The 20,536-nt window shown below is 40.8% G+C and overlaps 1 protein-coding gene across 5 annotated transcripts in view; it reads right to left on the bottom strand.

Moving 5' to 3' along the window:
* Nucleotides 1–936: 936 nt before the first annotated feature.
* Nucleotides 937–20,536, bottom strand: part of NLGN4X (neuroligin 4 X-linked) — a 318,752-nt gene continuing 299,152 nt past the window's right edge. For all 5 annotated transcript variants that reach the window (XM_053306970.1, XM_053306974.1, XM_053306972.1 and 2 more), the window contains 2 exons: nucleotides 17,804–18,593; nucleotides 937–4,503 (listed from right to left, as the gene is read on the bottom strand). In XM_053306970.1, coding sequence (XP_053162945.1) covers nucleotides 3,666–4,503; nucleotides 17,804–18,593 — 1,628 coding nt within the window. In that variant the 3' untranslated portion in view covers nucleotides 937–3,665. The remainder of the gene's footprint in view (nucleotides 4,504–17,803; nucleotides 18,594–20,536) is intronic.

Here is a 20,536-nt window from a genome sequence, read left to right as displayed (position 1 = left end):
CTGGCACTATGCAGTACACAGCATATGGTGTATGAAATCCCTATTCTTCAGCAATGTACAATAGTGGCGGGGTGTGGGGGGGCTTGAGCAGTAATCTTTAGTATGAGAGTTTATTGTTATATATATGTCCATTCTGCAAAATGTTGGTGCACATGATGCACATGGATGAGATTCACGCTACTGCTTCACACATTAATTTTCCCATAAGGGAAGTCACTCACATTGAGTTTGTCAAGTTAACAATTACTTGGATTATAAATAGGTCGCTTGTGCTTTACTAACTTTGGGCTCTGTCTTATGTCCAAAGACCTAAGAAAGAATTTGTTAGAGCCACATTTCAGTATTTCCATTGAGTCATAGGAAATATTCAAAGTAAGTATTCAAAATTGCCTTTCTGGAGGTTTTTACTGGAATTCTGTTTCTGAAATGTTTTATCTCAGAATGTATGAAAGGAGGATATCACAGTATATCCACACTGTATAATCCTCATACTTTCCTTGAAACAAGCTGCATTGCTTAGTATCAGAAACAGAGGGTTCAACCCAAGTTCTGTTTAAGTAACTCATTATGGGAAGTGGTAAGATACAGAGATAACTTCTGCTATTATGCTAATTTGGTGGTGACATATTTGGTTTCCTAACATTTCACTTTTTCATGTGACACAATTAAAAAAAACACAACTTAAGAGATGTGTTAAGAGTTTGTAGGTAAGAATAAGTGATACTTGCTGTTGAGTAGTTCTGAACTTCAGCATATGGCATTTATCGCCTTGGTAATGAGCGTATATCAGTGTTAATTATAATATGAATGTAGATCTCTCTACCAGTTTAACACTTTGCGGTACACAGTAAAACTCTCTGTAGACTTGATTATGTAGTTCAGAATTCAGATGATCAAAAATGCTCTTTTTCTTTATAAAAAAAGATAAACACATAATTCTTTGCACAAAGCATTAGAAAATACTGTGATATTTTATTATTAAAAATGCTGCTGAAAAGTTTATACATATGTGTCCAGCCATATATATCTTCTATCCTTACTTAAGGCAAAACCAAAAAAGAAAAAGAAAATTGCAAAAACAATAACAAAAGAAACCCTGCGTGCCTCTTAAGGTCAAGAAGAAAAGCCTGGGAAAGTTCTTTTTTCTTTTCTTTTTATAGTTTTTTTTAAGTATACTTTGTTGTTATTATTATAGAATCCTATGAAGAGCCTAAAAATTGCCATTTATAAATCATACATCTGTCCAGACGTATTAAATTATTAAAGTGACATCATCGTCATTGTTTTTAAAAGCTAAAATCATTCACTTACAGAAACGGTTTTACCCAAATGTCACAAGCCTGACACAGTACTGTACATATTGCTAGCAGAAGACAACTGGAAGTACTAAACAAATACCGTAATTCACATAACAAACATACCCAACCGATTAAGATGCCATTGTTTCCCTTTTTACCCCCCAAGTCATGAAGAACTGCTGTGTCTTAGTGGAGGCAATGCATTGGTTATGATGATGGTGTAGAATAGATCCAGCTTTAATTAGATTACGGTAAACATCAGGGAAGATGACAGTTTTCCCATTTACAACTGGGTGAAAAGTGGAGAGGTTGGCTCATTTAAAATCTCACCTGGAAGCAGAAGGAAAGCATATATTAAATGCACTAAGACCACCTCATGGGTCACATTAGCAATTTTACTGTGTTGCCAACCCTCTTTGTGCTATTCTCAGGACCTGCTTTCTCTCCCAGGAACAGCATGGTGCTGTGCATATCACACAGCCAGTGAGATGTCAAGGTAGCTGTAAGTTAGAATGTCATGAGCTGCCAATATTAAAGGCAGAAGGCATCTTGTGTCAGATATGAACATATGGGGATGGAAATATAATGGTGCTGTGCCCTTCTTAGTACAGGGACAGAAAAATACAATATACATCCTGGGAAATATATTATCTTGTGCAGAGCAACTCTGTTCAAATATCTTTGGTTACCATCTTTAACTTTAGTTTTTCTAAAGACAAAATACAAAACCATTCTTTATTTAATTGCTTGGTTCAACTTCACAAACAGTTGAATTCTTCTGTATCTTTTTTTAAACTACACAGAGGTGCCAAACATCTTTTGGGGTAGCTCTGTTTCAAAGTGAACTCCCCTGTTAGGAGGAAATGGAGCACGAAATAAAAAAGGTTTCATGTTTTGAGAAAGTAAAATGATTCAGCTTCTTCAAGGCAAGTCACCTAATTTAATTTGATAGGGTTTTTTCTTTCTTTCCTAGCTCTCCATGGCATCCATCCTTTCTGTGATCAGATTAACCAGCAAAAATAAGGGGCTTCATTAAAAATTATTACTGGGTCATTCTTACTCTTTACATACCAACCTGTTCAGCTCTTTCCTCTAACTTTAAAACAACAACAATAATAACTCTCTTCCAGCATGTGTTTTCCCTGTTCAACATAGTTAAGCAGTGGTTTTCTGGCCTTGTCGTCTTCTGCAGTTGCTGGTGAAGGCAGAACTGATTTTCCTCAGAAAAGGTTGGCCAAAACCAGCAGACCTTCTTCAGATGCATCAGGACACTCAGTTGGGAAGCAACAGCCATATTCAGATACTAAAAGCTACAAAATTGATGAATTTAACAAGCTTTTTTGTCATTCTTCCAATTCGTCTCTGTGCTGCAATATAACCAAGGCTAACACAAACATAGGAGAGAAAAGAAAAAACGGTTTTCAAGAAAACAAACCCAACTGTTTCCTATCTATGAATGCCTTAACATGCACGTTCGTAACCTGTAAAGGAAAATCTGCCAGGCCACACGGTCATTTGTATCCTTTGTATGACATCATGTCCTCCTAGAAATGGAACGTTAGGAAAAAACCTCATGTCTTCATTTACAACTCATAATTAAGAAGAAAATCCTCCTTTTGGTCTGGGAGGAAACAGAGGTGGTATGACTAATGTTTATACACATAGATCACAACTGAAAGCACAATCTTTCTAAAAGCTCTTTTCAAACTGAAAACATCAATAAAAGCTTCTTTTTTTAAACTCACAGCTATGTACATTTTTTTTTTACAAAGTTTCTTAAATATAGTTCAGGCTGGCAAGTCATCTCTTTGCACAGAACTATACGTATTTACTGCATAGTCAGTCTTATTTTTTTGTTTTTAATAATAAAATCTTATTTCCCCATTCTGGATTACAGCTTCGTATGATGGGTAAAAGCCCATGGTGATGTCTTTTGTATAACAAGGGCCATTCACGGTATGGCACATATAGAACATTTTTTTAAAATTTTATTTATTAAAAAAACTGTACAGTCACTGGCTCTGTGTTCCAGAAGTTTCTGCTTCTCTGTGTTACACTCAATACATATCGTTTTTAAGTGAATTTCTTCAGGCCTCAACTCCTAACTTTCAATCAAAGTGGTTGAGATATTAAAGCAGTATCCTAATAGCAATGTACACATTTCACATTTCACAGGGTTTGAAGGTGATCTTTTTTATATAATATCAGAATTCCTATGGAAAGGATCAATAAGAAAATTATGTCTGCCTTTCTCTTTCACCTTTTATTTTTTGACAAGTTGCTTGATGGAGAATATGAATTTTTCTTTTTTTCCTTTTTCTTATTATTTACTCTTCCAAGTGGCTTGGGGTGGGGCTAATGATAGAGCTATACCCTAGTGGTGGAATGTCCATGAGGCAAATTAGTACTGTTTTGTCCTCCGCTGAAAGTGTTGAAAGTATGCAAAGGCTGCATTCCTGTTAATGTATTTGGAATCATGGTTATGGTGTTGGGCGTCATGAGCGGAATGTCATCTGGAGATCTTCTAAGAGTGAGGGTGTAATCAGGTGGACAGGTGAGTCTCAGGGTGTCATGGGCCTGTAGCGACTCACACTCATGGTCATGCTCTAGCTGTTTCATCTGCAGTGACATAATCTCTTCATTCTGTATATGGGCAATATCATTGGTTGTGTTCCGTTGAGGACTGGGACGCCTGTGTGTCTCATGTCGTCGTTTGTCTTTCTTATAATACAAAGCTGCAAATGCTAAAATGTTGAGGAATAACAAGGATGCACCTACAGCGATGGTGACACTGAGCTCTGTAGAGTAATCTCTCTTGTTCTCTATCAGAACACTTGTATCCTCTGGTTTTTGGGTATCCTTTGAATGTCTTGGGTTGTTGCTTGGCGTCATTAATGGACGTTTGGTGGTGAACTTCCCAGGTGAACGCCTGGTGACGTAAGGAAATGATGTCATATCAGGAGGTGGCACCTTAGTTGTTGTGGAGACGTACTGAAATATTTCATTCAAGTTGTGTAAATGTGGAACAAGTTCTAGCCAGAATGCGACTTTTGTTGCTCGGTAGTGATCCCGGACTCTGGGTTTCAAGCCGATGTGTAAATAAAGTTGGTCTTTTGGATTATATTTAGACCACGCCACTTCTTCAAAACGGTTGGGTTTTGTATGAATAAACTTTGTATCCTGGGGAACTGGCTGGTTTGGATCCCTAAAAAAATATAAACAAATCAATATTATATACAATCAAAAGTTAGCAAAAAAAAAGTACACATTGTTCAAACTTCAAACTCTAATAATTGTTGTTCCTTTATAGTGATGCCAGACTCTGAGTTTCACGTTGATATGGAAATTAAACAGAGCTGGTCTTTCAAATCATGTTAAGATCAGTCCATTTCTTCAGATAAGATGGAGTAGATAAACTTTGGATATTAAGAAACTGGCTGTTAAGGATACCTATAATATAAGAACAAAATGTTAAAACGATTTAAGAATAAAATGGAACTAAATTGTAGGCTGTGTATATCTAGCAATTCCACAATTTTTAATTGTTATGGATGCAAACACAAAATGTGGATGGTCCATGAGGAAAGGAGGAGAGGAGGGGAAGCACCACCCACTCAACCAGTTGGAATGGATGCAAGTTCTCTTGTCAGCAGTACCCTTGTATGCAAGAAGGAAAATTCCACGAGTGGAAACCTATTTCTACTTGTATTTTCTTGGGTCGGAGTGATTATCATGATTTGATTGTCCATCCCTTATCAAATCAACAGTTTTCTTACTGCTTTTAAAACAGAAATGGAAGGAAATATTTGAAATATTGAGTCTTTCACCATGCCTAAGCCACAGCTACCCATTGTTTCCTTAAGGTATGACAAATGTGTTAATATACTTGTTGTACTGCATCAGCTGTGCTCAGCACTCTCTTTTGTTGTGAGCTTCATGCTTTTCCTCACAAAATTTTTGCTGGAACCATGACATTTGAGTATTTTGCTCAAGTACGTAATTCATTACACTGAGGCTTTTCATTTTTATTCCTTTTTAGATATTGAGGTTGTGCACATGACCATCACTGCCAGCGGTGGGGAGGGCTGGTGGGAGGCAGGCTCCTGCCTGCCTCCCTGCACACATTCTCCCTTCCCAGTTCGCTCTGCTGCTCACAGCAGCATAGAAGCAGCACTGTGGTGAGTGTCAAAGCAGGGAGCCAGAGGAGAAAGTCCTCTGGCATCCAGGAGCATGGTGCATTGAGGGACCCTCCCTCAGCCAGACACTCTTGAAACAAGACCCCGAACCTGGGGTTAAAGGTGCACATGCACCCTTAAGCCCAGGTTGAAGCCTGGGGTAGATTTCCGGGCTTGGGGCCAAGGCAGCACCTGGATCAGGCTAGATCCTGGTGGTCCACACAGGCAGCTTAATCCAAGCTTGGCTGCCAAAGCTTGGGCTTTGCTGCCTGTGTGAACAACCGCCTCAAGTTTATTTCATTTAGGAACAAGAAGTATGTTATGCTGCTGCTGCTGCTTCCTTCCCCACCCCTTTTTGGCCAACTCTGAGTATGGTCTGAACCAACACTGCAATTTTTAAAATATCCATAAACACAATTAAATGCATCTGAGGCTCCTCCATCATTCAGAAAAGCTACTCCTTATTACTGAACATAAGAATGATTATTTAACCTTAATAACAGCTGTTATTATTTCTGTTGACCCGAGAGAGTTGCTTTTCAGGGTTTTTAAAAAAGATGAAATCTCCTGCTGTTCAACATAATATTAAATCTTCTGAGTTCTCCAGTACAGGGAGAATATCAGCTCATTCCATTTTATGTTTGATGCACATTCTGAGCATAGTTCTAAGGGCAGAATTTTACCCTGCATTAATTTTTTGCACTTTGCTTAATGCTTAAACAGCAGTATTATCTTTAAGGCATCATTTTTGTCATTCTTCAGGAATTCAACATATATCTCGGGCAAAGATTATTATAATTAAGTGAGCATGTAAAAAAAATAACTGAAAGATCTGGCAAATTCAGAAAAATAAGAAAAATGGGGCTGATAGTGTGATAAGGCTCCCATATAGCTAAAAAGAGTTGCATGTATAAATAGTCTTCACTTGCTGGACGAGGAACTGTGAGCCCAGATCTGATACGCACCCAAATGTGCATCCATATATGGATGCTCTTTATCTGCACAACTTTCTTTTCAGTGAGAAATATATTTGGATGTGCACTCTATCCATATGCTGGCACAATTAGTGAAATGTAAATATCCCTTTAAAGTATGAATAGTTCTGAATATCTCTCTTGTATGATTCAGCAGAACTGAAGGCACTGCTAAGTGCGTCAATTGCGCTGCATTTTTCCTCAATTAAAATAGCAGCTGTGGGAGGTCCTGATCAGGACCAGGACTACAGCATACAGGGAGGGGGGCATTTCACCTGTGCAGGGAAGGGACCTTCCTGTATCCCCTGCACTTTGAAAATTTCCCCCCTGGAGCTGCATTAAGCCCCAGGAGGGAAGCTTCTGATGCTGTCAGTGGAAACTTTCCTCCTGAAGCTTACTGCAACTTTGGCTAGCAGATCTCCTGCGAGGGGAAAATAATAAATGCCCCCTCCCTGTACACTGACATTGTGATCCTGATTTGCCCCTGCCATGGCTGCTATTTTAATCATTAAAAATTACAAGCCCAAACAATTCACGCTTGTTCTGACTCCACACTAAAGCCCTAATCAGACATTATGTTGTACATACCTTTCTGTGTCTATATACCCCTAGATCTTTCCATGTGAATTACTGTATGTGTGTTCATTTTAAAAGTGAACCTGAGTACAGGCCCCCCAAAGTGTAGCATGCAGATAGGAAGTGTACTGGTAAATACACTTCCATCATCATCATCATCATCATCATCCATTCGATTTCTATAGCGCCCTTCCAAAAATGGCTCAGGGCGGCTTACATAGAGAAATAACAAACCTACTGCACCCTCAAAACCAAACTGAATTTGCTTTATTCCATATTTTCATGACTTCAAAGGCTATGGCCTCAAGTCCCCTGTGCTGAGTGTGCTTCCATTTCAATTCCTCAATGAAAATACCATGGAGACAAAAATAGGATGCTGTTCCTTTTGGGGGGGATAGGTTCCCTAATCAGAACTTATCTGATAAGTTGTTGCAGATAAGTTCACAAACAATTAAGGTTTACAGCACAAGCAAGCACAAGCAAACAAGTCAAAAAGTAAAGCTGACAGCACTGGGATAGCACACATTCAATATGCAGAGCCTGCCCCTATATTGCTGTGGGCTATCTTGACTCATGGCAAAGAGCTCTCGTGGTGCCTTACCTCCAACAGCTAACATTCTCACTAGGCCACAGAAGCAACTGATAGTCCACTTCCCCAGGCTTCTTTCCTAAGCCATCTCCTTCATCATGTTTAGCCATCTCCCTTTTATTTCCCTGGCAACAAGGCTGAAGTACATCAAAGTCTCCCCCACAGCCCATGCTTACTAGCATCTACAGACACTGGTGCATGATGACCTGAAACCATGTCATCCTTGGCAGGCACTGTGGCAGGTGGTCATGCCCACCAGATCTTGCATCAGCCACTGACATTTGTACTGCTCACAGCCTCGCTCAGCTGTACAAAATACTTCAAAGAAAAGACCAGTAGGAGAACACGTTAGAGCAGAATTTCATTACACATAGGAGTACTAAATAACTGAATTACATTTCACAACAGAAAACATATATGGGTCAAGGAAGGAGAAGAAAAGAACAATTAAGGCCATATTCTCACGACCCTGTAAATTCTGGTTCAATAGGACTGAACAACATTAGTGTGATAATATGAATCCACATACAGCAGGAATTCTGACTAAGTTCTTCAGATTTAACCAGGAAATTTACTCTGTGATCAGATATGGGCTAGTCACCTGGCAGGGCATCTAGACCATCTAGACCAGGATCCACTGATTGTAACAACCTGCATGCCTCACGCATCCTGACTATCTGCATGTGCTGTGCCAGTATCCACATGCTGCCTATCAGTGGCAGAGGAAGCCAGTCGGTGGCCCATGTTCCTTTTGCCACCATGGCTCCCCACCAACACACCCCCTGCATCTGACGTCAGATGCTGCTGCATCTGATGTCAGACACAGTGGGCATGGCAGAGGCACAAGGTGCAAGCCAACTGGTGGCAGTCTGGGTTCTTTGAACCTATTCATCATCATCATCATCATCATCATCATCAATTCACTCAATGGTGGCTCCACCCCTGCTGCCCATAATGATCCATGCCTAGAGCTGACCACACCCATTGATGCTCTAGCCTTTAGCCCTCACTCCATGGCTACGCAGCCAGAATGCATTTGGCTGCACTCTGCAACCAAATGCACTCTGCAACCAGATGTCAGGGCAAAGAAGGTTTGGGAAAGAGATGCACAACCAGGGCTGCTGGGAACGAGAGGCAGCTGTGCCTTGTTTGGTGCCCCCCTGGCTCATCAGGATGAGTCACTACTAACATCGTGAGGAAGAGCAAATGGTAATTTAACTTCAGCGCTAAAGTATATACATGATATTAATTCATGAATGTATTTAGCACATATGTTCACAGGGGAAAGGGATCAAGGAGGAAACAAACAGTTCAGCATCAAGTGTGAGCTTTTGCAAGCAATTGTAGCAGGAAGATGTATGACCAAAAGAGATATAAAGCAGACAGATCCACTTGCCTAACACTCCATGGCCTAGCACTCTCTTGAGAGAGCTATCCGTGGGAGAAGGTCTTTTGTCACACATTATTAATGATACTGCCTGATCCCCCTGTCCCTCTGGATGGTTCTTCTCATGATTTGTGAAGGGATATCCCCATGACCTTCCACTCTCATGAGTGCGCAGTCTGCTCAGCAGCAGCATCTGTCATCATCAGACATGTAGAATTGCTCCTCTCACTGGAGGCACTGCGGATCCTGCTGCCTGGCCCTTTTCATGAGTAAGCCTAGGGACTATACACATTAACCCAAGGGGAAGAGGCTAGGGGCCCCTTCCCCAACACCACTGTACAAAAAATAGAGCTGTGCCATTCAAGAATTCCTTGGTAGTGTTGCCTTTTAAAACTGACCTCTGCCATCGCCACCCTGCCATATGTTACCGTCCCAGCAATCTAATGGGGTTACCCTATTTATGTGGATACTGTGACTGCATCTTTATAGCTTCATTTTCTGAGAGCAAAGCGCATAGTTCCCATCTTGCCATCCTGACCCCTCTCTCCCCTGAGTGTCAGGTGGGAGGGACAAGGGACATAGTTGGGAGCGGGCATCCCCCTGTGTGACTTTCCCATTTGACAGGCTTACAAGCTTAGGATGATATGTGGTGGCTCCCAATTGCCAGGGAAATGCTTTATTAGACTGGAGATGGGGGGGGGGGCTGCTTGGAAAGGCAGCCACCAAGAAGTGCCACAGGCATGAAGCGGGCATGATCCCAGGCTGGTCTGGGCTCTCTACGCAACCACTCTACGATTACGGTACCAGAATCAGTATGAAACTGTTGGAGCTAGGAGCTGGCAGCATCAGCTCTAAGCTGCAATGTCTTATAGTGACCACTGGGGTTTTTTAGGGTCATGGATAAAAGTCCTGGACTCCTCCCCTCTTTGTTCTTCCAGTGTTACTCCCCATTTTGTTGCTCCAGAGATGTTTTGGACTCTCTCTTTAGCCATGAGCTACTGCTGAAATAAGCTTTTTTCACATCTGTTTGTAACCTTTTCTTTAAATAAGTCCTTGTAAGTTCTTCAACACTAAATAATTGTCTCAAGACCTCCTACTTTGCTGCTTTGTCACCAAACTGCTTTTGGTCTGCTTTTTGGGGACTGAACTGCCATTCTTCCCCTACAGAAACCACGGTTATGGTGGCATCCACATTCAGACATAATGCTGCCACCACAAAACCTCAGACTGGGACGGTGAAACTCACTACAAACTGAAGGTTCAAATTGAAGTTTGGTGAGGGAAACCGCAGGTTATTTTTGCCATGAAACTGCAGTTTCATGCATTGGGATGTACACAAATTCCAACCTCTGCCCCATTTAATTTTTCTTTCGCATGATGTGCAAATGTGTCCAGAGTCACAATTATACTAACCACTCATTGTGAAATCCAAACTGGGAATATTTGTTATAGTCAGTTTCATTTCTACATAGTGATCATATTAACAGTAGGATGCATGGTAAACTGCGTCCTACTGTTAATCAGGAAGGTAATGACCCTTCCTGACATCTGTGCTGTCTTTAGGAAGTATGGTATAAATCCAGATACAAGAGACTGTACAATTCTATGTACAACCTGCAGAAATTAGCTCTTGAGCAGATAGCTTATGGAAACTGCTTGAGATCAGACGCTTTTTAGGGTGTGGGCATACTTTCAGTATGATCCGTGTCCTGTTTACTAAGACATTGACTCCAGTGGAGGTATTTGCACTTATGGTCCTGTGGGAGTTACTCCTGCCTGTAACTCTGGAAAAGCCACTGCCAGTCTTTGTAGACAGTACTGAACAAGATGGACCAATGGCCAGACTTGGTACAAGGCAGCTTCCTATGTTATTATTATTGACCTGCAAATGCAATTAATATGTAGCCTATTAAGTCCTTCCTTTCTCCTGTTTCCCACACACCACCAGGCAGACTAATAGTTTGGCTAATAGCCTGGCTGGAGAATAAGGTGATGAGACCATCACATCTCCCAATAGATGCAAGGAAATTTTGCAGGCTCCGCTCAAGCTCAAGTTCCCGACAGGCAGAGTTGTCAACATATTTTCTTCAACTTAATGTGACTTTCTTCAGCTTGATGTTCAAAAGTAATATCGGGGGAGAGGGGAATCAACCTCCACTATGGAGCACTATTATTCTTATGCCATGAATGAACTAAAACAAACAAAGCTTAGAAACACAGATTGTGTCACATGTGGTTGGTTCATCACAAATTGTACTTCAATGTTTTGGAAGAAGAATCAATAAATAGTAAACTGATCCTTTCTTTCACTCTCCCTTCTTCACCATTTCTGCAAGGAGTACAGTGTCCAGGCAAAAAGTCTAAGATATTATAATTCCACAATCAACTCTAGTTCCAATTACTTCTTACTCAGTTTTTGATCATGTGGGATCTCTCCAACAAAAGAATCTGTCTTAATGTTAGCCTTTGAGGTGCCACTAGACTCTACACTTTTTAAACTACAACAAACCTACTCCTTTGGAAGATCCTGTTCAGGATCCTATTGACCAGCAGTTGCCTCTTCCTCTCAGTTTAGCATCATTTTCCCCAACACAGTTCAGAAATCCCACTCAAATGCCCTGACCACGTTTAGGAAAACCACTGTGTTGGCTGAACACTAGACAGGTATTTACCCCACTGACAGTGCACTTTCTGTATGCATACTCAGAAGTTAGGGCCTCTGTGTTCAATGAGGCTTATTCTTAGGTAAGTGTGCATAGGATTTCATTCTGAAAAGTGCTGAAAATTGGTTTTTGTGCAATAGGAGAACCACCAGGTTGGCAAACTGCATAGTCCAGACTGGCTGAAGACAAGTAATCTGTGTTCAGACTGGAGTCTGGAAAACAAAGTAGTAACTTCCAGGTTCCTTATGATTAGGCTTGATAATGTTGTGACAGCGTTCTTCCTGCACACACACACAGACACAACTTTTCCTCATATTAATAGGCTACATAGTGTATCCTTGTTGTTTTAGATAACAGGTAAACAGTCAAAGATAAAGGTGGCCTCTCAAAACACAATGCTATATTACTAGATGATATATTTGACGTAACTCTGCACAATGTCTTCATGAAATTTTAACAGTGGAGCTGCCAAAAGAAATCTAAATATATATCAAAAAGAAGCAATCAACCCCCCCCCCGTTTCCTGTCTGTCTTAGAACACCCAAAATGTACACCAATAGGCAATCAAGTCACCAATAGGCAATCAAGACACCAATCAAATCAAAAGATTATGAATCTTCTCAAAGGCCATCCTTGTTTCATAATCTGGTATGTTCTGCTGGCCTAAAGGTAAAGGTAAAATGTGCCGTCGAGTTGGTGTTGACTCCTGTCGACCACAGAGCCCTGTGGTTGTATTTGGTAGAATACAGGAGGGGGTGATTACCATCGCCATCTCACGCGCAGTATGAGATTATGCCTTTCAGCATCTTCCTATATCGCTGCTGCCCAGTATAGGTGTTCCCCATAGTCTGGGAAACATACAGCGAGGATTTGAACTGGCAACCTCTGGCTTGCTAGTCAAGTCATTTCCCCGCTGCACCATTAGGTGGCTTCTAGTGTTTGGGATTTGGTGAATTCTAGTGGCCTGAATTTCACTAAATCCCTAACCAATAAAAACCTAAAAGAAGTCTCATGTACCAACAAAACATCTAATCCCTGTCACACCATCATATTTGAACAGAAATGGCCTTCAGATGTTATTGAAGAAATTACTTTAGCAGGAGCAACGTTAATGTGCTATTTTTCATCATCCACAATTGTGAAAATATTAGGAAATGGAGAGATACATTTTCAGAAATGATTGTTATACACTGTATCAACAGAAAATGTTTTCAGCATTGTCTACAAACACTTTCACTCATCCACAATGATTAAGAATGCTTTGCTAGATGGAGGTTTTTCAGAGCATGAAGATGGCATTTGGCATTAAAAGTACATTATGAGTTGTCTTTTATGAAACAACAAAGGTACACATGAACTTTTAAACAGCTAGATATGGAAATAAATCAGATACTGGAAAGACATAGTGGCTCACATACTGATTAACACAGCGTGGGTGGGATGAAGATATGTCAGTGCTCCAGAGAGCTTGCCCACTACCAAAGTACCCATGAGCACAGTGGGAGGCAGAGGAGAAGAATATCACCAGTCTCCAGAAGTGCCCTGTGCCTCTTGAAAATATATCCATGGGATTCATGAAGCCCTCAGGGACATATTTTTGGTTAGCTGAGGACACTTCTGGAGGCAAAGAAAATCAATAGAATTCACCCCCTGATGCTGCACAGTCAGGGACACATCTTCCTGGTCAGCCACTGACGAAAATATGACTGTGAAGAAATATGACTGCCATTGTCTAGTGACACCCAGACACTGGAATCACCCCATAATGGAAATTACCTTGGATCACCGAAACTTATTGATCATTTTCTTGAGTAACACCTAAGAGGTCATGGAAACATGGAAAGGGCCAAATTCCATGCATTTCCTCATAGATCTGTTATGAGTTGATTGTGCTTGTAGTGAATGTAATTATATAAAAATATTTCTGGAGATAAAAGAGGAAGAGTTCTTTTCTCTTCATGTTTACAACAAACATTTCTCATACAGATCATTTTTGCATCATTTTCCAATACTGCTGGAATGAAGAAGTGAAGGAACAATGTTTTCTTTCTGTAGCCAATTGTGCTACACCAGAGAAACCTTTTGTGAAAGTGGCAAATGGGAAAAACTGTGGCTTGTGCAACAGCTTGTTCTGAACAGTGTTGGGGCTGCCTTATATGTTCACAGCAGCCCAGGATGGAGCATCATGGGGATGGCAGGCTGCGCATCATGTCAGCCACTGTCATCTATCTGCACTCTTCAGAAACAGGACATAGAGATCAAGAAAGGCAGAGCACAGACAAATGCAAGGAATATATACCGTATTTTACGGACTATAAGACGCTACAGACTATAGGACGCACCTTAATTTTAATCCAGTTTTTCAGGGTTTTAACATATTAAACTGTTATCAACTGTACCGAAAAGTCCTGCTACCGGTAGCGCCAGGAAAGGACTCTCAGCCTTTCTTCTTGCCTCAGATAAGTCCTCTTTCAATTGCTGCTACTCCACTCCTTGTTTTCTCTTCAACCTGCTTCTGACTCTATTAAAAAACAACAACACCTCTTTCGTTTCCCAGCTCTCCGCTCCTCACCAGTATGCACATACCAGATGAGGGAGCTCTGCTTTCTTAATTCTTTTCACTTTCTTCACTCCTGCTAGCTCCAGGAAAGGACTTTCAGCCTTGCTTCAGTTTGTTCTCCTCGCCTCAGATAAGTCCTCTTTCAATTGTTGGTACTCCACTCCTTGTTTTCTCTTCAACCTGCTTCTGACTCTATTTTAAAAAAAAACACCACCCTCTTTCGTTTTCCAGCGCTCCGGTTCTCATCAGTATGCACATACCAGAGGAGGGAGCGGCTACCACTTCGGCTTTCTTAATTCTTTACACTTTCTTCAGCTGAATATGCTTGCAGAAAGTAAAACAGAAAGCTGAAAACAATGGTGTTTCTGGTGGTGATGTAATTGCACGATCGGGGAGTCCACAGGCCTAGCGGCGGAGGGTGAGCTGGAGCAGCAGTCCCCAGGCTGCACAGAGTTAATAGCATCGTTTAGCATTGTTTGCTGGGGGATACTCCCCCCCCCCCTCGGGCAGGCTTGCGAGTAAAAGACGCACCTGAATTTTGGTGGCTATTTTTCGAGTGAAAAAATGCGTCTTATAGTCCGTAAAATACGGCATGACTGGTCAATATCAGCCTCTGCAAACTAAAACGCATGAATAACAATGCTGTGATTGTGCATTGTGCCAGATATTCCCAAAACCGGCTCAGGCAAAACAATATAAATGATAGCTGTTATGCAATGTTGGTTGAAGCTTTAATATTCACTTTGTTAAGCATTTACTCAGTCTGAAAGTGCATCAATAGAATGTTGATCCCTGGTCCAAAAAAACCCAAAAACAAAACAAGAAAAACCCACCCAACAAAGATTATCTTGAAAAACCAGTTTCAAACATGATGGGAATTCAAGAGGACAGGCATGACTAACTTTCATGGGAAACAACACATTCCATACAACACTTTTTTCTCTATCTATCTATCTATCTATCTATCTATCTATCTATCTATCTATCCATCCATCCATCCATCCATCCAGACTTGGGAGGGATGGTGGGCTTGAACAGAGAGAAAAAATGACATTGACACAGATTGCCAAGAGAAAGAAAGTGGAGCTAAAATGAGCAATTCTTGTTCCAGGCTTCTTAGAGACTAGAAAAGTACCTGCTTCAAATTATTTGTAATACTAATAGATGGGCTCATGAGGGAGCTTTTGTAATTCTTTGAAACATGAAGAAGTCTAAGCTTTGTTAACACCCTGCAGCAATAACAGTAGTAATATAAATAATAAGCACACAGTGAAGGTCTTGACATCCTGGGAATTGGTTTCCCATATATTTTAAACACCTACATATTTGCCTTTACAAACACTGTTTCATAACTAGAATAAAAGCTTTAATTATATGCTACCATTCTTGCCTGGCTGCAAGTTCGCTCAGGGCAGTCCACTCACTTCAGCATGTTTTCTCCTGATCTGACTGACTATCCCAGTGCTAACAATGTTTTCACTTCCAAATAAACCTTAAATATTACCTATTTGCTATCAATACTGTAGCATCCACAACAATGTACACTTCCAGTCCAACCTATTGGCAGCACCATTTTAATCTTAAAGAAACATAATTTATTTTCATGAAATGTCTTAAAAAACAACCTGGAAGAGTTTTGTCTGTTCCACTGAAACTTTGTCATCCCACTCCTTTCTGTATGGCTGCCATTTTGTCTTGACTAGCTTCAAATGCCTATTTTATCAATGATTTAGGGAACCCCTTCAGGATCAAATAGCTGTGGTAGCTCTAGCTGAAGAGCTGGAAGTGCTTTATTTTAACAGGTGGAACTGTAGGTTGGGATCATAATTCAGGAGAAAGCAATGGCACTTTTAGAAAGAGCCCCCTTGTTCTTTTTTCAGAACAGGATATAACCCTATCAATGTCTCTCTTTTTTTTTTTGGTCTTATACCATCAGGGTTGTAGTGGAGGGGAGATGCGCAGGGACAGAGTGCCATTACTTCTTGGCTTCTCTGGCTTTTGGGGAGGGCATAGTGATGCAGGCTGTCATGGAGAGTGCCTTCACTTCTGAATTTGCAACAACATTATTAATTGTTGCTTTGTGTGACGACTGCACAAAGGATATCATTTTAGGATGCCTCCTGGCTTCCTTAAATACAGTAGATCTGCTTAAACCCCAAAATATGTCAGGACACTACACATCTCTTAATTCTCCAGTATTGCTGCATACCGTTCTCTGCACTGCAGTAGAGCTGCAGTTCTGAAAGCCCAGTTCTGCCATTAAACATTCAGTGGAAAGATTTATAGGGCCTTAATGCACCATGAGGATATTTATTTTAATTCAGTATGAAAATGAGAAAAGAGATGGGGGTGTCAAATTTAAAAACAAAACTAGAACAAACTCTGCTTGCTGTTGAGAGGAGAAAATACTGCAATAATTCCTTATGAAAATTATTCAGAAAATGCCTTCCCACCTTTCTTAACAAGCACCTTACATCCACTTCTAATATTGCTTTTCCTTATTTGTTTTCACATATAATTTAAAATACATAAAATAAATTTTTGCTTAATTTTGAGATTCTACAAAATATTGTTAATTCCAAACATAAGTCTGGGATGAGAAAAAGAACCTGTTATTCTTCCTAGACCCATCTCTTTCTCATTTTCTCTTCTCTTTAAGAAAGCCAGCTAGGTAATTCTGTGGCTGATGGACAAAGGTTTTATTTTATCAACATAAAACTTTAGTTTTCCTTCAGTAAATATATGCTGTGCATTTTGTAGCCTTCACCTGTGTCCTGTTGTTTTCATGAATTCATGCTTAATAACTGCATTGTTTTCCCATAAAACTGCAATATATCATTCTTCACATTAGCTAGAAACCAAAGGAAAGGATAAAAAGAAAATGATAGCGTAGGCAAAAAGAATTTCTAGGTAAGAAAATGATACATATTGATGACAGCAAAGATGGATAAACCATTAAACCTTTGGCAACCTGGAGATTATGCACAGAAGCAGGTCAAAGCTACATTACAAAACTATATCAATTTTACTGAATTTCTGGTATCTGTACTTCCATTATTCATGATAGTGAGAGGAATGAGAATTCTCTGCTCAATATTACCAGACCTCTTTAAAGAGCGAGCACCAGCAATTCCTGAACTTCCTGGAAATAAAGCAGTTTAAGTCTGTGGCCCTGATTATCAGCAGGAGTCTCTGTGTGGTAAGTGGGATTCTCTTCTGGGTTTTTGTTTTTTTAGTATCATTTACAGTTCTACATAGTGCAGAAAGAGATGTGCCTCCTCTATGTACATGAGTTGTGGTGAAAAAGGTCTGCAAATCACAAGAAAGGAAGCATTTTCTAGACCAGAGAAGAGACCTGCATGATCGCCTTTCTATTTTTACAAGTCCACAAATGACATTATTCTACTATTGCACAACAGTATTCTAAAAATATTACTATAATTCTATGAAAGGAACTTTCTGTGAAGTAATAATTGCCCCAAACTGTAGCATGTCATTGGAATGCCAAAACCAAATGCTTATCCATAACATTTCAGAAAAGTGGCATATGCAAAAAAATCAATCATGCAATAAAAACCTACCCAGTTTTGGCGAAGTTTGTCCAATATGTCATAACCACTGCACTGAGCATGACATCATTCTTTGAGAAGTTGCAGTTGAATAATTCAGTAGGGCCAATCATGGGAATGCCAAAGACATAAGGGACTTCATCACCATGTGCTGAATCTGCCCAGTTGGGTTTCATTTCACTCTGGCAGTGATGATAAAATGCATAGAAGTATGTTGGAGATCCATATTGGGCATGCAGGTCAGCTGTGGCAACAGCTGGCGCGACCCACTGATGGTCAGTAAACAATGCTACCAGAGTCTTTCTTCGTGTTTCAGGATTTTCCTTATCTGCCCAGTCTGTGTACATGAACTTAATGGTCTCTCGCAATGTGTCTTTCCCTTCCGGATAACCATACAGGTTGTCCACAAAATTGGATACAGAAAAATCAAAATCATTTGGAGAAACGCCATCTTCATTATCCACAATGCCATCGACAAATTTTAAGCCTTCCCCTTGGTTTACGCCTAGCATGATGTCATAGTTGAGAAATTCTCCCTGCTCCATCAAAATCTGTGGATCGTCTGGAATTACATCACCATCAATCACAGGCCCAAAGGCAATGTGGTATGTAGCCGGTGTGATCGTCTGCTGAATGAGTTCTTTGTAGTTCTTGTTCCGAAAGCATTCAACTAAATCTGTTGTGTCCAACGTATTGCAGCCCACTTTTTCTGCCAAGATGGCAGTGTACTTGGCAGGCTGGTAGTTCACTGCCCAGCTGGACAGAGCTGTTCCACTTTGTATGATTGCCTTTTGGAACAGACCTGCAGGTGCAAATTTTAAAATGAAAATACATAAACAGGCAGTGTTTACCAAGCAAAGGAATCCTTTGTACGTCACTTAGAGGAAGTACATTTTAGTGAAAAGCAAATGTAACTGCAGTTGTGTAAAAGGAATAATTTGGCTCCTTTCCATTTCCTTGGTGGCTAACCTACTAGTAGAAAAATTCTTGCTAGTTCTTAATGTTCAGAATCTGGTATGACTATTTAGGGGTGAAAATGTTTCACAGACATTTATTATATCTCAGGAAACATATCTTGATTTACATATGGATAAAAGCCACAATCTGGAACCCTGCCTGCATTAAATCACCATGTGGACCTAGTGTTTTTCATTTTCTTTAATCACACAGTTCTCTCCAGTTTTTGTAGATTTGCAAATTACATTTTTAAACTCAAAGAAGCAAGGGCATAGCAAGGTTGGAGTGGGTCCTGGGACAAAAAGTGAAGATGGTACCTTCCTCAGAGAGGTATGATAGGGAGAGTAAACAGAAAGTTATCATCTCCCTCAGGGGCCACCCTTGTTCAGTTTTAGCTACACACCTGCAAAGAAGGTCAACCAGTAGTTTGGAGTTTTGTTTTTTCCCATACTTGTTGAGAATGACCTAAAAGAACCTTATTTTTTAGGAAATGCTTCATATTTGAATTTGAAAAAGAAAGCAGTTGGTTTCCCAGCAGCACAATCAGTTGCACCTGGAGTTGTGTGAGCCTCTCATGAGTGACAGGGAGCCCACCAGAAGGGGTGGAATAGCCATGGGGTAGGCTGTTGCAGAAGGGTGGGAAACCAAGTACCAGCATTTGCTCACAGAAGATGTCTGTGCTTGATTTCTGTGGATTCCCTGTCCTACACTCTATTCCACATTGTTGTCAATGTTTCCTTGATGCTCAGGAGAATCATTATGGGGCACTGAAGGGGCCATAGAGGGGGACTTGGCATCAAAGCCCCATTGCACAAGCAGATGTCCATTCATGCAACATAAAAAGCAGACAGAAGGCTGTGCTATCTGGCTAGCAAAGAGACAAAAGAAAGATAGTAGATACCACGTAAGAGATCCAGCGTATAGGTGCTTATATGCCAATGCCAGAAGCCTCCGAGCCAAAATGGGTGAGCTGGAGTGCTTGGTTGCTAACACAGAAATAGATATAGTGGGCATAACAGAAACATGGTGGAACTGTGAGAACCAGTGGAACACTGTTATCCCGGGATATAAACTCCATAGAAAGGACAGGGAGGGGCACCTTGGAGGTGGAGTAGCACGGTATGTTAAAGAAGGGATAGAATCTAACAAGCTAGAAAACCTAGGAGGACAGGAATCCTCTACAGAAACCCTGTGGGTGACAATACAAGGCCTGAAAGAAATGTGCTACTGGGGACGTGCTATTGCCCTCCAGATCAAAATGCTTACAGTGACTAGGAGTTGCAGGAGGAAATCAGGGAGGCATCAAGGAGAGGCAGGGCAGTAATAAGGATTACTTCAATTACCCACACACAGACTGGGTAAATTCACAGTCAGGTCATGACAAAGACATCAGATTTCTAGATACATGGAATGACTGTGCCCTAGAACAGTTAGTCATGGAACCAACCAGAGAGAAGGAGACCTTGGACTTAATCCTGAATGGCACCCAGGATGTGGTGCATGATGTCAGTGTCATCTACCCTTTAGGGAACAGTGACCATAGTGCGATCAAATTCAGCGTACATATGGGGAGAGAATCAGCAACGAAGTCTAACACAGACACTTTGAATTTCAGAAGAGGAAACTGCTCCAAAATGAGCAGTATGGAGAGAAGAAAACTGTAAGGGAAAATCAGGAGAGTCACTTTCCTCCAGAATGCATGGAGTTTATTCAAGGCCACAATACTAGAAGCCCAGTTAAACTGTATACCCCAAAGGGGGAAAGGTACCACTAAGTCCAGGAGGATGC

This window comes from Hemicordylus capensis, chromosome 3, assembly GCF_027244095.1.
Source record: "Hemicordylus capensis ecotype Gifberg chromosome 3, rHemCap1.1.pri, whole genome shotgun sequence".
In the NCBI taxonomy this organism is placed as follows: Eukaryota; Metazoa; Chordata; class Lepidosauria; order Squamata; family Cordylidae; genus Hemicordylus; species Hemicordylus capensis.
This window is presented reverse-complemented; position numbering and strand designations above follow the sequence as displayed.